This window comes from Equus przewalskii, chromosome 1 (genome assembly GCF_037783145.1).
Source record: "Equus przewalskii isolate Varuska chromosome 1, EquPr2, whole genome shotgun sequence".
Classification (NCBI taxonomy): domain Eukaryota; kingdom Metazoa; phylum Chordata; class Mammalia; order Perissodactyla; family Equidae; genus Equus; species Equus przewalskii.
The window spans coordinates 60,340,377-60,359,532 of NC_091831.1; the positions used below are offsets into that span (position 1 = coordinate 60,340,377).

The 19,156-nt window shown below is 42.9% G+C and overlaps 1 protein-coding gene across 7 annotated transcripts in view; it reads right to left on the minus strand.

The window, feature by feature from the left end:
* Nucleotides 1-180: 180 nt before the first annotated feature.
* MICU1 (mitochondrial calcium uptake 1) overlaps nt 181-19,156 on the minus strand; it is a 280,401-nt gene continuing 261,425 nt past the window's right edge. For 6 of the 7 annotated variants that reach the window (XM_070565458.1, XM_070565477.1, XM_070565487.1 and 3 more), the window contains 2 exons: nt 13,917-14,006; nt 7,125-9,841 (listed from right to left, as the gene is read on the minus strand). In XM_070565458.1, the coding sequence (XP_070421559.1) occupies nt 9,681-9,841; nt 13,917-14,006 (251 nt within the window). In that variant the 3' untranslated portion in view covers nt 7,125-9,680. Of the gene's footprint in view, nt 9,842-13,916; nt 14,007-19,156 lie in introns of all 7 variants that reach the window. The other variant, XM_070565467.1, reaches the window with a different exon arrangement.

Genomic DNA, 19,156 nt, shown 5'->3' on the forward strand with positions numbered 1-19,156 from the left:
GAGTGAGATTCGAGCGAGGGCGGAAGCGCTACCGTATGTCTTCGAAGACGGGGACGTATAAGAGAGGTGTTAATAAGGGTGCATGCCCACATTCCTGGAGCCCTGTGGGTCATATTCGGAGGTCTTAAAGTTGAGTATGCTTGCACGTTCTTGGTAGTAACTGTGCGTTTGAGATGAAGGTCATTTATTTATTCATTCAACAGATATTTATTGAGTACCCACTATTTGCCAGGCTAGGTATACAGTGGTGAACCAAACAAAGCCCCTGCCCTCATCGAGCTTACATTCTAGTGTGTGCAAGGGGGTGGGGAGACATCCGATAGAGAGAGATATTCAGATAGTGGTAAATATTGTGAAGAAAAATTAAGAAAAGATAGAGTGGGAGGTGCTATTTTAAATCGCTTGATATGAGAAATCTTCTCTCAGAAGCTGTCACTTTAACAAATCTGAATTCAGGAGGGAGAGCAGGTATTCCAGATGTGACTATCTGGAGGAAGGGTGGTCCAGGAAGAAGGAAGAGCAGATACAAGGGCTCTGAAACGGGAATTTTCTTGGTGAGTTATTACAGGATCAACAAGGAGAATACACTATAGGGAGCATGTAGGATTTCACTATAGAGTGGAATCCAGTTCTGTCAGCCTTTCACACCCAGCACTCCAGTGAAGCAATCTTGTCAAGGTTACCAATGACCCACATCACCAAATCCATTCGTCATTTCTCAGTCCTTACATTACTTGGCCTCTCAAGTGAGATTTGGTAAGAGGCTACTACAGGTGAGAGTTAGAAGGCTACTATTATAATCCAGGTGAGAATTAATGGTAACTTGGATAAGGGCAATGGTGGAAGTTTTGTGAAGCAGTAGAATTCTGGATATATTTTGAAGGTACAGTCAAAACAATTTTGCAGATGTGTTGGATGAGGGATGTGAGAGAAAGAGTAGTCAAGGATGATTCCAAGATTTTTGGCCTGATTTAAGTGGAAGAACAGAGTTTCCATTTGCCAAAACTGGGGAAACTGGAGGAAGCCTGTGAGAAGAGCAGTTTAGTGGGGGAATATTAAATGTTTGATTTAGAGTGTGTTAAGTTTGTGATGCCTTTCAGAGTCAAGTGGAGATGTAGAGTAGGAAGCTGTATATATGTACTGTTTAGGGAAGAAGGTGGGGCTGGAAATATAATTTTGGAAATTATCAGCATATATAAATGATATTTAAAGCTGTGGGGCTAGATGGGCAAAAGAATACAAATGGTATTTAAAGCTATGGAACTAAATGCACCAAAGTGAGTGTAGATAGGGAAGAGTAGAAGTCTGATTACTGAGCCCTGTGACACCCCAATATTTAGGCATCTGGAAGAGAAGAATCCAAGAAGGGAGAATGAAGAAGTAGCTTGTAACGTAAGAAAATGAGTTATCTCAGAAGCTGAAGAAAGCAAATGTTTCAAGAGGGAGGGAGGGGCCAAACACTGGCAAAGCAGTGTGAGGACTGAGAAGTGGCCAATGGGTTTTACAATTTGGAGGTCAGTGGTGAACTCGACAAGTTTGCTCTCAGTGGATAGTAGAGGTGGAAGCCTGACAGGAATGGATTTAAGAGAATGAGGAAGAAATGGATTGGTAGTGGAGAGGGATGTGGGTAAGTTTTGTGTTTTTTTCCTTTAAGATGGGATATATTATAGCATTCTGTAATATTTAATTGGCCAAGAAATTTTGGTAATTAAGGAAAGAGAGGAGACAATTTACAGGAGTAGACGGGATCTGTGGCACAAGTGAGAGGATGGCTTTGGATAGCTGCATGGACAGCTCATTGATTTTCAGGAGGGAAGGCAGTGTGGCTAGGTGTACTGTGGGCCAGCTGGTAGATTTGGAAGTGGGAACATGAGGAAGTTCTTTTTAGGTAGCTTTTACTTTTTTAGAGTAATAAGAAGCAAGCCCATGGCCTTCTTGGTTACATGCTCACTCCTTGGAAATTTCTTCACATCCAACCTTCCTTTCCATTCCCACTGTTCCCTTCCCAGTGCAAACTTTTATGACTCCAAGCTGGCCTGTTAGAATATCCTGGGGGGGAGGTGGTGGTGAAGAAATCAGCCCCTCCCTAATAATACAGCTCTATACTTAGAGGAAGTTAAGGTCTTCACAAATTGATAGGTCCTTAGTATGTGTTAATGGATAAATACTTGGACGCCTTTTAAGTAGCCTCTCTGAGGTTTGTTGACCTAGGACTGCAGTGTCCCTCTTCCCCTCTCCTGCTAAATATCATGAGGTCTCCTCTTCCATTTCCTGAGTATCATAAGACTCCTCTTCTGGGGCTGACCACAGGTACTTCACTTTGTGAACAGGGTACTCATGTATGAAAGAAGGCCTGTACTTTTGTTGTGTTAAGGAACTGGACTGTGATCTCCTGGCTATTGGCTGGTAAGCCCTCCTCTCCTTTCATGCAATGCATATAAATGACACAATCTTATTTAAATGTTGAGTCTGCAGTCAGTAATTTGGCTTGGTTGGCAAGGTCTGGAGCAGTAAGGATCTGGAGAGGCCGGTGGAGTGTGTGTGGTAGGACCTCTTTATGCCTGATTTTTGCAGTCTTCTCCTTCCCTCCCCTCTGCTGCTGCACTCTTTCTCTGAACTGTTTTATTTCAGAAAGGCTTTGTTGTTTCAGAAGGGATCACAGACTGAGCCTGAATGCTGGTCTAATCAGCCTCCATATTATCACTCCCTACCTTTCTTATAGATCTCAGTCAAATGGGGTCTCTTGTTTTTTGTCCTGAGGCAATTTGACTTTCTATGGTCTTTGTACTTTCTCAGTCCAAAGGCCAGGAAGAGAGGCACATTCCTGCTCAGTACATGTTAAACATTATAGCCCTTGGTCTATAAATTTTGTTTAAAAATGGATCTTGTATGCCAGGGCTGACTGAAATTACAGTTTCTCCCTCAGAGTTCTTGAAATCAAAATGTCATGATATTGATCTAAGGAAAAAATCAGAAACTTCTATTCTGACTAGCTGGAATCATGGTATGTGTGGGAGGATGAGGCTTAAAAAGAGAGACAAAATCCTTAATTGTCTCCACAGATATCCAAAAGTCACTGGGAAAATGATTCTCCAAATAAATCTCAACGTCTCATTTTGCTCCTAGAGCTGAAACTGCCCTTGCATTAGGTGACCACCAGCAGCCAGAGTTCTCTTCTCTGGGGACACCAAGAATTCAGTCTGACCTTAACATGCTTTAATCTCCCATTGTACCCACCCCATCTCTACTAAGATACGTTTCACCTTGCTCCTGTCTATCTGCCTGTCCTCCTTAATAATCTTTTCCATCTATCCAAGTCTAACGTCTTCAGGGCTCAGCTTAAACTCTATCTCCTCAGTGAAGAGACAGAATTAATTTCATCAGTTGTCTATACTGAAAGCCAGGCACTCTGCAGAACTTTAGGGATTCAGAGATGCACCATGAATAAAGGACAGAACCTGATGTCAGGGAGCTCAGTCTAGTAAAAGAATTAGAGGACAGTGTGGTACGTACAACAGTGGGATTGTATGTAAGCTCAAGGAGGCTCAGAAAAGGGAGCTGCTGGTTGTGTGTAAAATTGGAAAGGCTTCCTGGGGTAGATGACATCTGAGCCAGGGTCTGAGGCTGAGAAAGGGCCTTCTCCTCCACGAGCTCTCCCTGCTTTGAATTTCCATAGCACTTAAGCCTGGCCCCTCCATGGGCACCCATCTTCACTGCCCTGCACAGTTGGTGTCTTTTGCTTGTGAATGTGTTTACGTGCAGTCTCCAGCTAAACCAAGATGGAGATCTTGCTCTCATGTTCCCTGTGGCCTGAGCACAAGGCCTGATACCTCATAGTGGCTCAATATATATTTGTTAAAAGAATAGAATAAATGAATCCCAGAAGAAGGTTTTTCTCTCCCCAAACAGTTTATCCAGAGTTTCCCTGAGCTAGCCAGGGGGATAAATTCCTACCTAAGGCTTCAGGAAGAATTGCCAAGCCAGTGGAGTGCCCTCCGCTCCTGTCCTTTGCTCTTTTGCTCTCTGGCTCCCCAGTGTCCCCTGCTGCCTCCAAATGCGACCTGCCAAGACCTCCCTTTCAGAGAGCTCCAGGCTCCAAAATCTCTTCCTGAAGAAACTACCCTTATTGATTAAGCAGTAATATACAATAGAATACCATGCAGCTGTGGGAATGGTGGGGAATGAGGCTTTCCAATGTATGCCTTTTTTGTGTTTGATTTTGGAAACATGTGAATGTTTACCTATTAAAGAAAAAACAAAAACCTAAACCTCACATTGAAGATGATGAAAATTCACCCAAGAATGTGAATGACTGATAATTGAATTTTCAATTTGAGCTTCAATAAATTATTTGTTGAGTGAACACATGAATATTTCCCCTTAGCATCCCTGGATCTCTACTTCAGTCCCTTGCTCTGTTTCCTTCTACCTAGAGGAGGAAGAGGAGACCTTGACATCTGGGGAGGGCCAGAGCTGGAGGCTGGACAGATAAGGGCACAGGGCACTTGCAGCCTTTTCTAACAAACTTGTACAGGTTCTTTGATTCAGTCTTTTCACTTGTGGTCTCTATTCCCAGCTTCCCTTGGGGAAGAGATGGAGCTGGTTTTAGGAAACTGATTCAGACTTCATGTGTTCATAGTTAGTTGGCCTTGAAATTGGGAGAGCCCAGGTTTTTTGTTTTTTTTGGGCTAAGGAAAATTCGCCCTGAGCTAACATCCCTTGCCAATCTTCCCCTTTTTTCCTTTTATGTGAGCCACCACCACAGCATGGCTGCTAACAGACGAGTGGGGTAGGTTCCCGCCCGGAAGCAAACCTGGGCCACTGAAGCGGAGCGTGTTGAACTCAACCACTAGGCCACCAGGACTGGCCTGAGTTCAGGTTTTTTTAGGAGATTCCCAAACCATATCTCCACCCCAGACTCCTTGCCTGTGTCCAGACTCACATCTAACTACCTACTAGATACTCCTACTGGGATTTTTCTCAGGCACCTCAACATGTCAAAAGATTGCCTCATCATCTCCCATCCAAACCTGGTTCTCTCAGCCTCCCAATCCCACTGAAGAGCACTACCATACACCTAGTTACCCAAACAGAAATCTGGGTTTCATCCTTATTCCCTGTCTCTTCCCATCCTTCAGTTTCTATGCCCTCACCCTTACCCCGCAGGGCTGACCTAAACATCTCCCAAGTTGGTTAGTGACTCTCCAACTCTGCAGCCACTCCCCTAATCCTGGCTTCCAACACCTGTTATTATAGCAGTCTCCAACCTGGATCCCACTCCAATCCATCTGTGGCATTGCAGGCAGAGTCATCATTCTAAAATGTAAAGCTCATTATGTCATTTTCCGGCTTAAAGCCCCATTGCTCCTAATTACCAGTAAGATAGAAGTCCACACTCCTTATTGGGGCTGACAGGTCTTATTTTCTTTATCCCTCATATAAATCTGGGTTTGGTACTTTTTGTCATAAGTAGGTTTTTAACTACTGATTCAATGTATTATGTAGTCTATTCAGATTTTTAATTTTTTCTTGTGTCTGGTAAGTTATATTTTCTAAAAAACTATTTCAAATTTATTGGCATAAAGTTGTTCACAATATTATTTTTTAAATTGCTGTAGTATCTAGTTATATACATTTTTACATTTCTTATTTATTTTTGCTGTTATGTTTTTGTTTGGGTTTTAATATGTTCTTTTTCCAACTTTATGAGGCAGATGCTTAGCTTATTAATTAATAATAAGCTCATCTTCTGTAAATAAGTATAGAAGTTGTTAAGAAGTTTATGTTTCCCTGTAGCTGTGTCCCACAAGTTTTAATATCTCATATTTTCATTATCATATTCAGTTCTAAGCATTTTAAAATTTCCATGATTTTTTCTATAACCTATGAGTTACGTGTGTTTTAAAATATCCAAATGTACTTTTTACTTTTATTTTTTGTGAATGACTGCCATCTTAATTAATTCTTGGGTCACCAAGTCACTCCCCAGTCTGTACTGATACTCCCTAGAACTTCAGTTCCCAGAATGAAACACGCTTTTCTGACCTTTGGACCTTTGCAAACTTGGTACCCTCTGCCTGCACACTCCTCATTCCCCCTTTGCTAACTCCTACTCAACTCTCAGGTCTCATTTTTTAATTAAAAAAAAATCATTTCCTCTGCAAGCCTGCCTTGAACTTCCAAATCTGGATTAGATGGCCTTTCTGTTAGTCTAAGTGCTCTCCCAGCAGCCTGTATCTAACCGTATTGCTTCTTTTCTGTTTTCTTCACTAGAATGCAAATTCCTTCAAGACCTTGTTCAGTGCCTGGCACACAGTAGGTGATCAGTAAAGAGTTGTAGAGTGAACAGAGTGACTCATACCCTCTCACTTGCTGGTAAAAATTGCCATTCTGGAGCCACAGAGAACAATACATAAGCATTGCTCCTCTCCTCCTCTCGATTATAGTTATATCCACAGTGTCTCTCTTCATGGTTGTGGTCCATCTCTGGCTGTTCATCCCACCTCGGCCTGCCCTATGCCACTCAGGTCCTTGGGAGCCCTATTCTTCAGAGCAGGGCTGGGGCTAGGCTGGCAGCCTCCCCTCCCCTGCTCCAGGCCAGTGAGTCCCTGCGAGGAGCCTTCTTGCCAGCAGGTGGCACCTGAAGCCTGAAAGCTAAACTCTGACTCTGCTCCTGCCTTTCATGAGCTGCTTGTCAGGAGCACATAACCTGCTTGGGCTGTGGGGCTTGGAGAAGATGCTCTGGCTAGGGGACCATGCTTCTGTGCCTTCCTCCTTGTCTAGTAGCAGTTGTTACCTGGACCTCTCCTTTGTCTCAGAGTCTGATTCAGTTCTAGCGTGTATATGCTCCAATCAGAGCTAAAACTAGGTGGGACACTAAAAACTATCAGAATGATCATTTTTGAGGACTGTGCATGTTCTTAAGCCCCTTTTCTTTAGTAACTCCCTCTTCAGGTTCTCCCTGCTTATCCTTGTGGATGATGCTGAGCCCTAGGTGAGGAAGCCTAGCAGCCTGACCCCTCTGAGTTTCTTTCCCTCCCCAAAGCCTAAGGTCTAGAACAGGAGAAAGAGTTATTTTTGTTTTAAAGAAGTAGAGAACAATGACATCAGAAGTAGAGAATGGCTGTGAGTGTGTGGGAGGAATTTACTGAGGTACTGCTAGTATGACTTTTTCATTGTCCAAGAATTATTGTTAAATTAGCTTTTGGTGGTAGACTGTTTCTTTGATCATGTCACTGCTTTAGGTCTGAACTTTGTGGGTGACAATCTCACAAAAATTACATCAAATTACAGCTGTTTCATTATGGGTGGGCAAACGGTCCCAAAGGAAGGGCACTAGTCTTGTCTGGAAGACGATCAAGGAGGGCTTCTTAAGGAGGGGGGCAGTTTGAGCTGAGTCTTGAAGGAAGAGGGGAAGGTTATTTTATCTAGGTAGAAGAGACAATTTGAATAGAAAGAGAAGCACAAATCAGACTTTTGTATTCCCAAATGCACCCAGCCTATCCCTAAATTCTGCCTACTAAAATCCTCTCAGCCTCCTCATAGGCCACTTTGCTAAAGGACTTCTTGGGGGACCCTGACCTCTTGTGGGTGACTTAGCTTGTACCTCACCTACATATTTACCCTGTTGTGCCTGTCTTCTTGAGCACCTGTTCCTCCTCTGTTTCCCCGGGCACTCCTAGGAGCTAATGGAGTTCAGTTGGAGTTGCATGTACCTGTGATAGGTGCCTTGACCAAGGATGTTGCAGGTGAGATCCTTACCCTCTCCTGCTATGCTCTGGTTTTCAGCTTCAGAAAACCCAGGCCAATCAGCAGATCTCTTCTTATAGGGGAATGAATGTCCCATGGAAGCTGTGAATGGGACTTCTCTTTCAGGCTGGAGAAATGAGGATCAGGAAAAAGTGATCTTGGGATTCTGGGACAAATTTAAGAAAAGTGCACATCTTGCTGATGTCTCAGCCCTGGGACAATGAGCAAGGCAAAGGTTACACTTCATACATACCTGAGAGGACAGGGTGGGAGATAGATAAGGCAAACTCCTTTGAGAGATACCTAATCTGCATCCAGAAAGGATGCTAGAAGGAGGTTGTTCAGTTGTTTTAGAGAAAATGCGGGGATTGGTACTGTTCTTGTGGAGCCACAGGTGCAGACCCAGGCCTCTGCTCTTCTCTGGCTGATAAGCACTCCTTACCAACTGCCAGGACTTGCAGGAAGCACTGGATTTTGGTGTGTTAGTTCTCTTACATCAGACTTGAGCCTCTGTCATGCCAGGGGGCATTACCTGGTTCTTCTGGAGGCTGTAGGAATTCTGGAGGAGAGCTGAAGGAGAGGCTTTTGGACCTGGAAGATGCCTTAGAGACTATTAAGCTCAACCCTACCTGTCATTTTACACATGAGGAAAGAGATGGGAAATTACTTGCTTGCTCAAGGCCACACTGATTTAGTGGCAAGGTTGAGTCCATATATAAAACTGGTTGCTATGGTTCTTAACATTTAGGTCCACCATACTAGATGATTCCTCCTATACTCCACCACCCTGTCTTCGTTCCTTATCATGGGGCATGAGTAATCAGGGACTGTGTACCCTGGCCCAGGATGAAATGCTATCCAAACTGTGCTGGGACACTGCCACCACTAACCTCCAAATGCCCTCACTTTTTGTTTGTGCATAAAGTTGCCTTTCAAAAGGAAGAACCAGATTCTGGTAGAAAGAAAACAGGTCTGCTACTAGTCAGATCTGAAACCCAGTGGAGAAGTCAAATGAAAAGGGCCCCAGGGCATCCTAAAATAAAGGAGACAAGAGCCTTTGGGGTGGGGGGGGGGTTACTGCAAACTGTTATAATTAAAGTGACATTCTGCAAGTGTTTAAGACAGAAGGTAGATAGGCTCTGAGTCAGGCCCCAGCCTCAGAGACACACTCCTGGAGGGGAAATGGCACTTGCAGAGAACATGAACTTAATTACTGCTGCTTGTTAAGCACAGAGTTGTGGTGGAGTCTTAGGGAGTCTCCCTCTTAGGGAGCCTGAAAGGAAAAGAAGGGATTAGAGAGAGCTGTGAAGCAGCTGCTTTAAATTCTGAATCATGCTCTGTTCCCACCGTGCACATCACCTTCCTGGAGCAGGCCTCAGAACCACCCTGGGGATTGACACAGATCCTTCCTCTCTGGCTAGGCTTCCCACCAGTTCAGGGTGCCTGGATCATCCTCATTATCATTCATCACAAACTTCCTTTTGCCTGCCAGAGGTTTTGCCAACTTGTAGCTTAAAAACACCAGCAGGAGGAAAAGCAAGGAATATTCTTAATATAAATCCACAGCAAAGATGACTTGACAATGGGATGTTTCCCAGGGTTGGCAGGTATGTGGATGATTCCCTGCATTCCTTATCCATAACACTATCCACTTGAATGGGTAGTGTTGTTGGAAGGTGCCAAAGGTCTGACCTTTTAGGATTTGTTCATGTTTTTGAGAACCTATGGGGATAATCATTGGGCAGAATCAGAGCCTAGCAGAACACTGGGACATGGAAGGGTGGAGAGGGAAACTGGTTGAATCCTGAGATCATTCTCAGGAGGAAGGGGACACTACTTCCAGAAGCAGCAGCAGGAAGGGCTGTGTGAAGGCTCTTTTCAAGGGGCCAGTGTGCCTGGGGTGGAGAGGTGGCCCATCTTGCAGTTTTGGGTTACTGTTTAGGCAAAGCGAAGTCCCAGGCAGTTTCCTGTGCACATTTCCACATAGCCTGCATTAGGCGGGTGAAGCCCATGTCTTTGGGCTTCTCCAGGCCTCTCATCAGCCGTTGCTTCATGATGGAAACAAATTCCTTATTGCTCAGCTCCCCATTGCCTAGAGGAAGACAAACACAACAAGGATAAGTGAAGACCTTGCAACAACAAAGACTGAGAAAATTCCATTGCTCGCACAATATGGGTTCTAAAACCCAGTGCTCTCTCACATCCAAATTCAGTCCTCTTGGCCTAAAATAAACTGGTTTGATCTTTCTGACTGCAACTCAATGATAGTTCACTGCAGTGTGACAAAAACCGACTGAGATTATATTGTCTGTCAGATCATGTGCTAGGTGTCGAGAATAAAGAGATAAACAAGATTTTGTCCCTTGAAATACTCCCCGGTTTTGGGAGAGACAAATACACTATTTCACCAGTTTGGTAAATGCCATGACGGGGAAAATGCCAGAGGATGTTAGGGGAGGAAGAATATCTTACCCAAGCTTGGGGTGGTGTAAGTATGGATCAGTAAAGGCTTCTTTGAGGGACTCCTAAGTTGAATCCCAAAGGATGAGCAGGAATTGGCCAACCAAGGAGGAAAGAGACGGGGGAGGCATTCTAGGTAGTGATAGTATCATAAGCAAAGGCACAGGCAGGAAGCAGCATGGCTGCTGGAGAACTATAAATAATTAGATATTGCTGGACACACAGTGGTGGGCAAGTAAACTAAAGAGGCAGGCAGGAGACAGGTCCTCAAGGATCTTGTATTCTCGTTAAAGGGTTCACACTTTATCTTTTAGGCAGAGAAGCATCAGGAAAGGACTGGGAGCAGGGGAATAAGATGCAGTTAGATTTCCATTTTGGATAGATTTCTCTGGCTGGATATATGGGGATGGACTGGAGAATGGCACAACTAGAGTATGGGAGCCAGTTAGGAGGCTGTTACAATAGGCCAGGTGAGAGAGGATGCAGGCTTTACATGGTGAAAACCAAAATAAAAATCTAGCTTTGGGTTAAGTGCATTTTCTCATAGTTTTTGCATTCTACCCTGTTCAGTGGCAGACTCTCAGGTCTGGAAGAGAACTTGGAGTATCTGGTTTAACCAAAGGGTACCCCCTCAAGCCACATGGAACAGTTACCACTCCAACAGTAGAGGACAGATATCTTTTGACCAATGCCCAGGAGTAAATATCTGCTGATTAAAAAAATGGCAGTCATTACTGGTGGTGATAAGACAACAGGAAATCAGCAAACAGACCTGTACTAATGATCGGTCTGGCAGGAGAGTACACAGAGGGAATAAATGGTTCACTTCTGTAGAGAGTACCTGAAAACCTAAACTGGCCCATGTTTTCTGGCTGAAGAGAGGATGGGAAACCTCAGAGATACCTCACAGCAAGATTAAGACAAACAAGGGCTGGCCTGTAGTGGTTAAGTTCGTGTGCTCCACTTTGGCGGCCCAGGGTTTGTAGGTTCGGATCCCGGGTGCAGACCTAGCACCACTCGTCAGGCCATGTTCTGGTGGTGTCTCATATAAAACAGAGGAAGACTGGCACAGATATTAGCTCAGCAACAATCTTCCTCAAGCAAAAAGAGGAAGATTGGCAACACATATTAGCTCAGAGCCAATCTTCCTCACACACACACACACAAAAGATTAAGACAAACAAAAAACAGGTAAAACTAATCTACGGTACTAGAAGTCAGGAAAGTGGCTACCCTTGGGAGAGGAAGTGACTGGAAGGCAGCACTGGGGGGGTTCTTTGTTCTGGTTATGTGATGTTTCTGGATAATGCTGACTTATACAGGTGTGTTTGGTTTTTAAAAATTTATCAAGCTGTACACTTAGGATATTTGTAGCTTCTGTATGTATATTATACTTCAATATAAAAAGTTAAGAAGTAGCCTGGCTAAGCTGAAAGTAATCAACAACATGGCTTATTAAAAATGTAATTAAAGGTATTATGCTAAGCAAAATAAGTAAGACGAAGAGAGAAAATTAGTGAGTGACTTCACTCATACCTGGAAGATAAACAAACACATAGATACAGAGAACAGATTGGTGGTTACCAGAGGGGAAGGGGGGCGGGGAGGGCAAAAGGGGAACATGTATGGTGATGGTTGACAACTGGACTTTTGGTGGTGAACACAATGTAGTCCATACAGAAGTTGAAATATAATGATGTACACCTGAAATTTATATAATGTTACAAACCAATGTGACCTCAATAAAAACAAAGTATATAAAAAAGAATGTAATTAAAAGAACAAAAAAGGTCTAAACAAGATTCTTAATATTTTGTATAAAAAGAAGCTTAAGATGAAAAAACCTGAGGCCATTTCACTCAAACTACTATGGCATTTGCTTTCTGCTTCCCTCAGGCCAGGGCGGATCAGTCTGAAAAGCTTCTGTTACTTATGAACCAGGAATACGACTGACCGTCATTTGTGTGCATGTGTGATCTGTGAAAGCAACTTTAAATTCTGTGATGAACAAGTCTGTTGGCAAATCGGAATTGTCTGTCCTCTGGCATTTTGACATAAGATCTTGTACTGGTAGAAATAACAATGGCTTTTTATTTAATATATACTTTCTTTTTCTGTAGATTAAGAAAATAAGCCCAAGAGATGTTAAATGATCTAAAGGTGATTCAAGTTGATATTGACAGAGCCTCCTTCTAAAAGGCTGGAAAACATTTCCCAGGACTTCCTAGGAGAAGAGGGGAGCTTGTGAGGGTGGCTGCCTTTATTCCCATATTCACTTCACAGACCAGCTCTAAGATACTGCTTCAAAAATTATAAAAATAATGTTTTTTGGGAAAAGCTCAAACTCCAGAAGTGATTAGAGTAAAAACCAAATCTGAGGGAAGTTAACATCTCTTACAGCAGTGCTGTTCATTAGAACTCTCTGCGATGAAGGAAATGTTTTTCATTTGTGCCATTCAATACAGCAGCCACTAGCCCCATGTGACTATTGAGCACTTGATATGTGGCCGGAGAGACAGAGGAACTGAGTTCTAAATTGCTTTTAATTTTAATTAATTTAAATTTAAATAGCCACAGTGACTAGCAGTATCATATTGGACAGGGCAGCTCTAGAGAGTAACCCACCCCTACCTGAGGATGTCCTGGCCCTGGGGCTTCCTTTGACTCAGATTTAGGGTGTGGGTGCAGGCAGGAGATTTAAATAACTCAAGTTTAACTTAATAACTCAAATAGCTTAAGTTAATGAACACCTTTTATGTGCAAAGTACTATCTGAGGTCCTATGGGGGGGTGGTCCAAAGGTGAACAGGACTACCCTTAAAAAGCACACAATTTGGTACGGAAGTTAAGTCACATACACAGAGATAAAAGTGTAAGGTAGTAATGCAGACAAATCAAACGAAGTTAAGGAATGGAAAAAACAGAGTGATTCATTGTGCTGGGACCAAAATGGAAAGTTTCACATAGGTGGGAGCTTTTGAGCTGGTTTTGAATTCCATTAGCCTAGCTTCCTAGAAGAAGGTGAACAATGAATCCTGTCTGTGAGATGAGCAATGGAAGTAATATAGGATGGAGGGAGGCAGCACAGCTTTGGTTCAAATCCTGGTTTTGCCATCTACTACTACCTCTGTGATCCTGAGAAAATTACTTAACCTCTCTGAGTCTCAGTTTTCCTTATCTGTAAAATGTCGTTAATAATAGTTCCTGTGTCAGAGAATTAAATGAGCAGCTTAGCACAGTGCCTGGTTCATAGTTAGCAATGGGCTAAACTACAGAACAGTCACAGACACAACAGCCACAGTGTGGAGCTGCAATGCTAAGATGGAATGTGAATGACTGAAATGTACCACGGAGGTGGAGAGATCAATACCACTTCTTCCTAGAGACATTCAAATACTCAAGTGCTCCTAATCTACTAAGTAGCAAGATGGGTCTAATATTTTTGTTTCCGTTTTTAAGATCCTTACGGAATAAATTAATTTAGGCCTACAAGCAAATTGGAATTACAAGAAGAAATGGAAAACACAAACCAGGACCAGGGGTTTTATTTCTCAATGTCATGATGCTGAGGGCTGGAGCTATTAATGTGGGAAAGGGGTTAGCAGAAGAGGTATAGGCCAGTACACTGCAGCTGCCTGCAAGTCTCCATTAGAAACTATGTCTGCTTCAAGGGCACTTTCCCGCCTTCCTCCAGAGGGCCCCACTCACCATCACAGTCAAAGAGCGCAAACACCACATCACACACATGGTCTGAGAGTTCCACTTTAGCCACTGTCCTGGCCACTTGCTGCATGGTAACTGAAAGAAGAAAGATGCTGAATTAGCATAGCAGAGGGACTTTCATTTTGCAGTCTCTGAATGGGAGGATAAAACTACTCAGTCATTAGAAAAGGTTTTCAAGTATATTTAAGTTATAGTTAAGAAAATAATAATTTAGTTTTTAATCCATAATCCCTTTCCTTTTCACCTAAGGTTCCATTCTTTTCTACTGCTGCTACACTTTAGGAGGCACATATATAGTTAAGTAAGAATGCCTGATATTAGATTCATAGGGAAAGAATGTGGATTAGAGGTTACCAGGGCCTGGGGGGAGGGGGAATGGGGAGTTAGTGGTTAACGGGTACAGATTTTCTGTTTGGGGTGATGGAAAAGTTTTGGAAATAGATAGTGGTACTGGTTGTACAACATTGTGAATGTAATTAATGCCCCTGACTTGTACACTTAAAAATGGTTTAAATAGTACATTTTATATTATATACATTTTACCATAATAAAATTTTGAAAAGTGAAAATCCACATAATATTTGAGGATAGGGTTCTAATAGTCTAGAGCATGTAGTGGCAGCTTTTCTAATAAATTAATATCAGACGAATGCCTTAAAAAAAAAAGAAACCCTGATATTACTATAGTCTCCTTGGCACTTCCCTCCCACTGGAAAGAACACGATAACAAAAAGTCAAGGAAATAACCAGGCAGCAAAAGGAAGGGGAGGTGGGGAACAAGGAGGCTTGTCTGAGTACACTAAGGCTGCACCCTTCAGTTACTGATTGACAGTCAAGAACCTGCATGGATGAGCTCCTGGCCCATCCTCCCTACAGGTTTTCTACCAGCCACTTTGTCTTTTCCAACTGTGCCTCTTGGGTAAGCGTGGCCCCAATCTCACTAGATCAGTATGCAGCCTTTTTTTTTCCCCAGACCTGAGCAGAAAATCTCTTCTTTACTGCTATTTTCTCTTTCTCTGACATTTACTGTTAAACACTAGCAATCATGTGAGAAGTGGGTTCTCATGAAACCAGCCAGGAAGGACTAGGCAATTTCCACTGCCTTCTCTCCCGTTTAACCTCAAACCTGATCTGACTACATCTATAAATTATGTTATTGCTTATAGGCCCACTTATGCAAGGTAAAACTCAGAGGAAAGAAAAGGATTAATTTCTATTTATGAATCAACTAGCAATGAAGTGTTCTCTATAAACATCAGATTAGATTAGTCCAGAAACAATGTGAACTTAAGAGTCAGTGTGCCTTCTCTGCTTATTTCATTCCTATAACTTCAGTTCTTTCTTGTCATTTTTTTCTGCAATCAATCTTTCACTTCACCTCTCTCACCTCCATATATTCACCACATTGCCACCAAGGTCACTGTCTGCTGAGATACAAATACCAGAGCAATGCAGAGGAGCAAGGTGATGCAGTAGGAAAACTGTACTTGGAGTCACAAGACCTGAGCTCTAGTCCTGGCTCCACTACCAACTTGCTGTGTGACTCTGAGGGAGTCACTTATCTCTTTAAATTTAATTTTCTCATATTCAGATGAGAGAATGCCACAAGATAACTGCTGAGGTGGCTTAGTAGTGCAAAGAATGATTTATTGGTATTTTCTGGAATCTGAGGGTGGAGATGGGGGTGAAGGTATACAGAAATAGTTGAGGATCTTGTGTGGCAAAGGGTAGAGGCAAGGTACATTGGCCACAAGCTGGGCTACGCCTTAGTGTTCAAAGCCTCTGACTTGAGGGAGACTAGACTGCTGAGGAGGATGGGAAGAGCCAATTCCTCTTCCTGCAGCTTTGAGTCACTGTTCATACCACCCCTCCTCCCAGGATGTGAGTTAGGGTGAAGGAGGAATCAACATCCCTTGGAACTGAAAGACTTAAGCAAAAGATATTATTGTGATGAGATGTGGTTAACTGCTGAAAGGGGAGTTAGGGAATCTATATGACTGTAGAAGTTCTAAGATTTAGAAATTTAGCACTTGATTTTCTCAGCTGGCCCAGGAAAAACTGATTCCTGCTAACTAAACTGCCCAGGAAAGGAAAAGAAATCAGAAGGCCAATTTATTATGAGAATAGTAACTGTTCAGAGAACTAAAATGATAACAGCTGGTCATTATACTTCTCAGTAGGAATATCTACTGAGGAAACTGAATTCACCTCAGAAGATTGCTCAGTGAAAATAGAATCAGATCAGAAGAAACTGGATGCTTTCATTGCCTACTGAATTACTCTCTGCGTCCACAGAAATAAGTCCTGAGGAGTAGATCAAAACTTGTTTTATATTAGATAAACATGAACGCTTTTTGTTAACCATTCCTTTTTCTGCATTTCAGTCAATCCTACACTTCTGTTATAAGTGATAACTATCCTCTTTTTCTCTTTCCCAGTTCTTCCATTCTCTCAGGACAGAGTGCCAATTGCCAATTCTTCTTGATATTCCAAGTGCCCATCCTTCTCTCCATGAAGATGGGCCCTTTCCTCTAAATAAACCATTAACTAAATAATATCCAAGGATGTCGGAGCTCTTGGCAATTTTTAGTGAAAAGCTCATTAAAGTGGTATTAAGTAGTTGTAGAATAGGGACCTCTGGAGGCCACCAGCAGGAAAGCCTCATTACAAATGCCATTTCTTGATAGAACAGTTACAGATTATATTCCATCTCACACGGAGAGGGCTCTGATGCCATTTGTACTATAGGAGAAAAAACCAGGGCTGCTAAGTCCCTGTAACTCAAACCACTGGGATATTACCAGCCAGCAAACAGCCTAGCTGGGGTGCTCTTTCACAGTCTAAGATCCTCAGATAAGGCCCCCAGGGTGTGAATAAGAGCAGTGGAGGAAACAGACATTTAACAAGCTGGTGAGCTGTCAAGCTGGGAGCACTTGGGACAAGTGGGATGACAGCAGATTACAAGCCAAGTGCTTGACAGCTGGTCCTGAGAGTTGGCTCATTCATGTTTGCTTCCACATCTCTGAATCACAAAGTCATAATTAAATCACAGTAAACAGAACAATTTCCCCTCCCACTCAGAACTCCACTTCTCCATGCAAACCAGTTGTTGGTACTGGAATTTGGGCCTCCCCTATTTGATGATGCTTCCTGATGGATGGTTGATATTCTAGTTTCAAATCTGAAAGATGTCTACATGGAACACGAAATCACCCTGGAGATGGCCTAGCTTTCCAAGGCCTATGTATTCCTCTTGTACAAATCTGGTCCAGCTGCCTGAACAATAGACGGACACAAGATTGGGTGATTTCTACTAGATTGGGATAGGAAAGAATTTGTATAAACAGGCTCAATTGGCACTCAAAAATGTGGTACCATCTGGCTTTTTGAAAAGTCCAGGCAGAATCTGAGTTGTGCCAGGTCCCCAGTTTACTCTCTGGCATAGTCTATGACTGAACAATTCAAAGGCAGAAAGAAACACATACTGAGTTTGTATGACTATAATGTCAGAAGCTACATTACATAAACTTATTCACCAGAATAGCTGAACAGAAGAAAGGAGAGTTCTGGAGTGAAAAGAGCCCAAATATCTACTTAGAATAAGAGAATCTTGGAAGTGGGAGAGGGCTCACAGGATATGTGAAATCCAGAGAACTTAAATAACTGGCCCAGGATCACAAAGCTAGCTGGTAGCAAAGCTGGGTCTGGAATCTAGATCTCCTGACTTCCAGCCCAAGGCTCTTTTCTCTATACACACCAGGTCCACTTGATCCCTTATATGGACAATACTCGTTCCCCCATGATCTGTCACTCCAAATAAGTGAAAGAGCTCAGATGAAAGAAAAGCAAAGTTGGGGAAGACTCAGTGCTGGTGGGCAGGGATGAATACCTGAATAGGTGGGGGGTTGTGAGGAGCCAGCATTATAGTTTGACCACAGATCTGACTGCACTATACAGTGGAAGACATTAGTATTCTCTTGGAACTTACACTGACAATTTCAGCGACAACTTAAAAGGTTTATTGAACAGCAACCCAATGAAAGGCATAAGAAACACAGGTGGCCCTGGGAGCTTTTCCTCACAGCTGCCTCTGATGCATAGATACAGCTATGGACGGCATGACCCAGTTAGGAGCTGCCTGTCTCTTCCTAATGCAAAGGTGTTTGGAAAGGTGATATGCCAAGTTTGGGCTGACAGTCTCTAGCTGTGTGGCCATGTTATTACTCCTGCCATCCTGAAGTGAAGTGGAGAAAATCAAAAGCTGGCTTGTGACTGCCAAGGTTAAATGAGGGGGAGACATTTCTGCTTCAGCCTTGGAAAGTCTTATGATGCAGATGACTTAGTTTCTTAAGTCTATCTCTAGATGGCTTTAGGGGCCAGGGAGAAGGATTTTCCCCTAAAGAGCACTTGTTCCTTCATTTGTATCTTCTTTCAAGATACTTTGGCTAATACAACACACACATTTCAACCTGATTTGGGGGTGGGGGGAAAGGACAGCATTTAGGAGAACTACCAATTTAAGGAGCCAAAAGCAATGCAGTACACTAATAAGGAAAATTATCACAATTCTTTGTTCTTCACATTGCTTTTGAGCCACAGGCAGGTTGACACCTGCTGTGTGCTCAGGCTCCTGCCTGTCAGAAGTGATGCTGGTGGTCCTCGCTTGTAAATACTGGTACATGCCACAGAGCAAACCTGTGGTCAGGTTTTCTGAACCTCAGAGCATCATCCCAGATGACAACTTCAGTGTGCTTATGTGTTTAATCTGGTACAAACTGATTTACAGTAAGATTTATTGCCATTGTCCAGTATTGTGTCTGGCTTCATTAAAAATCCTATTTTTGTCCACAAAGGGCAAGGATTTCTACCAGCACCATTAGGCAGTCAGTGATTTCAGCTGACACACCCAGGTGGTGATCACAGTATAGTGGGGGAAACCATATATATACCATTAAGATCAAGAAATATATAGGAGAAATATCAGACATATTATCAGACATACGGGTAACAGAGGAATAATCTGTATTTGGTAGGAGGCACATTTTGGATCTGAATTCTAAAGGATTAAAGAGACAGACTGCTCCAGATCTGTGCATGTATGATAGTGGGTGATATGGAGTGGGGGTAGAGTAGTCAGTTTGAATAAAGTACTGAAAGCAGGAAGGGATGCTAACGCCTGACTAGAGAGCTAGAACAGAGGTGCAAAGGGGAATGAGAGCATCAGG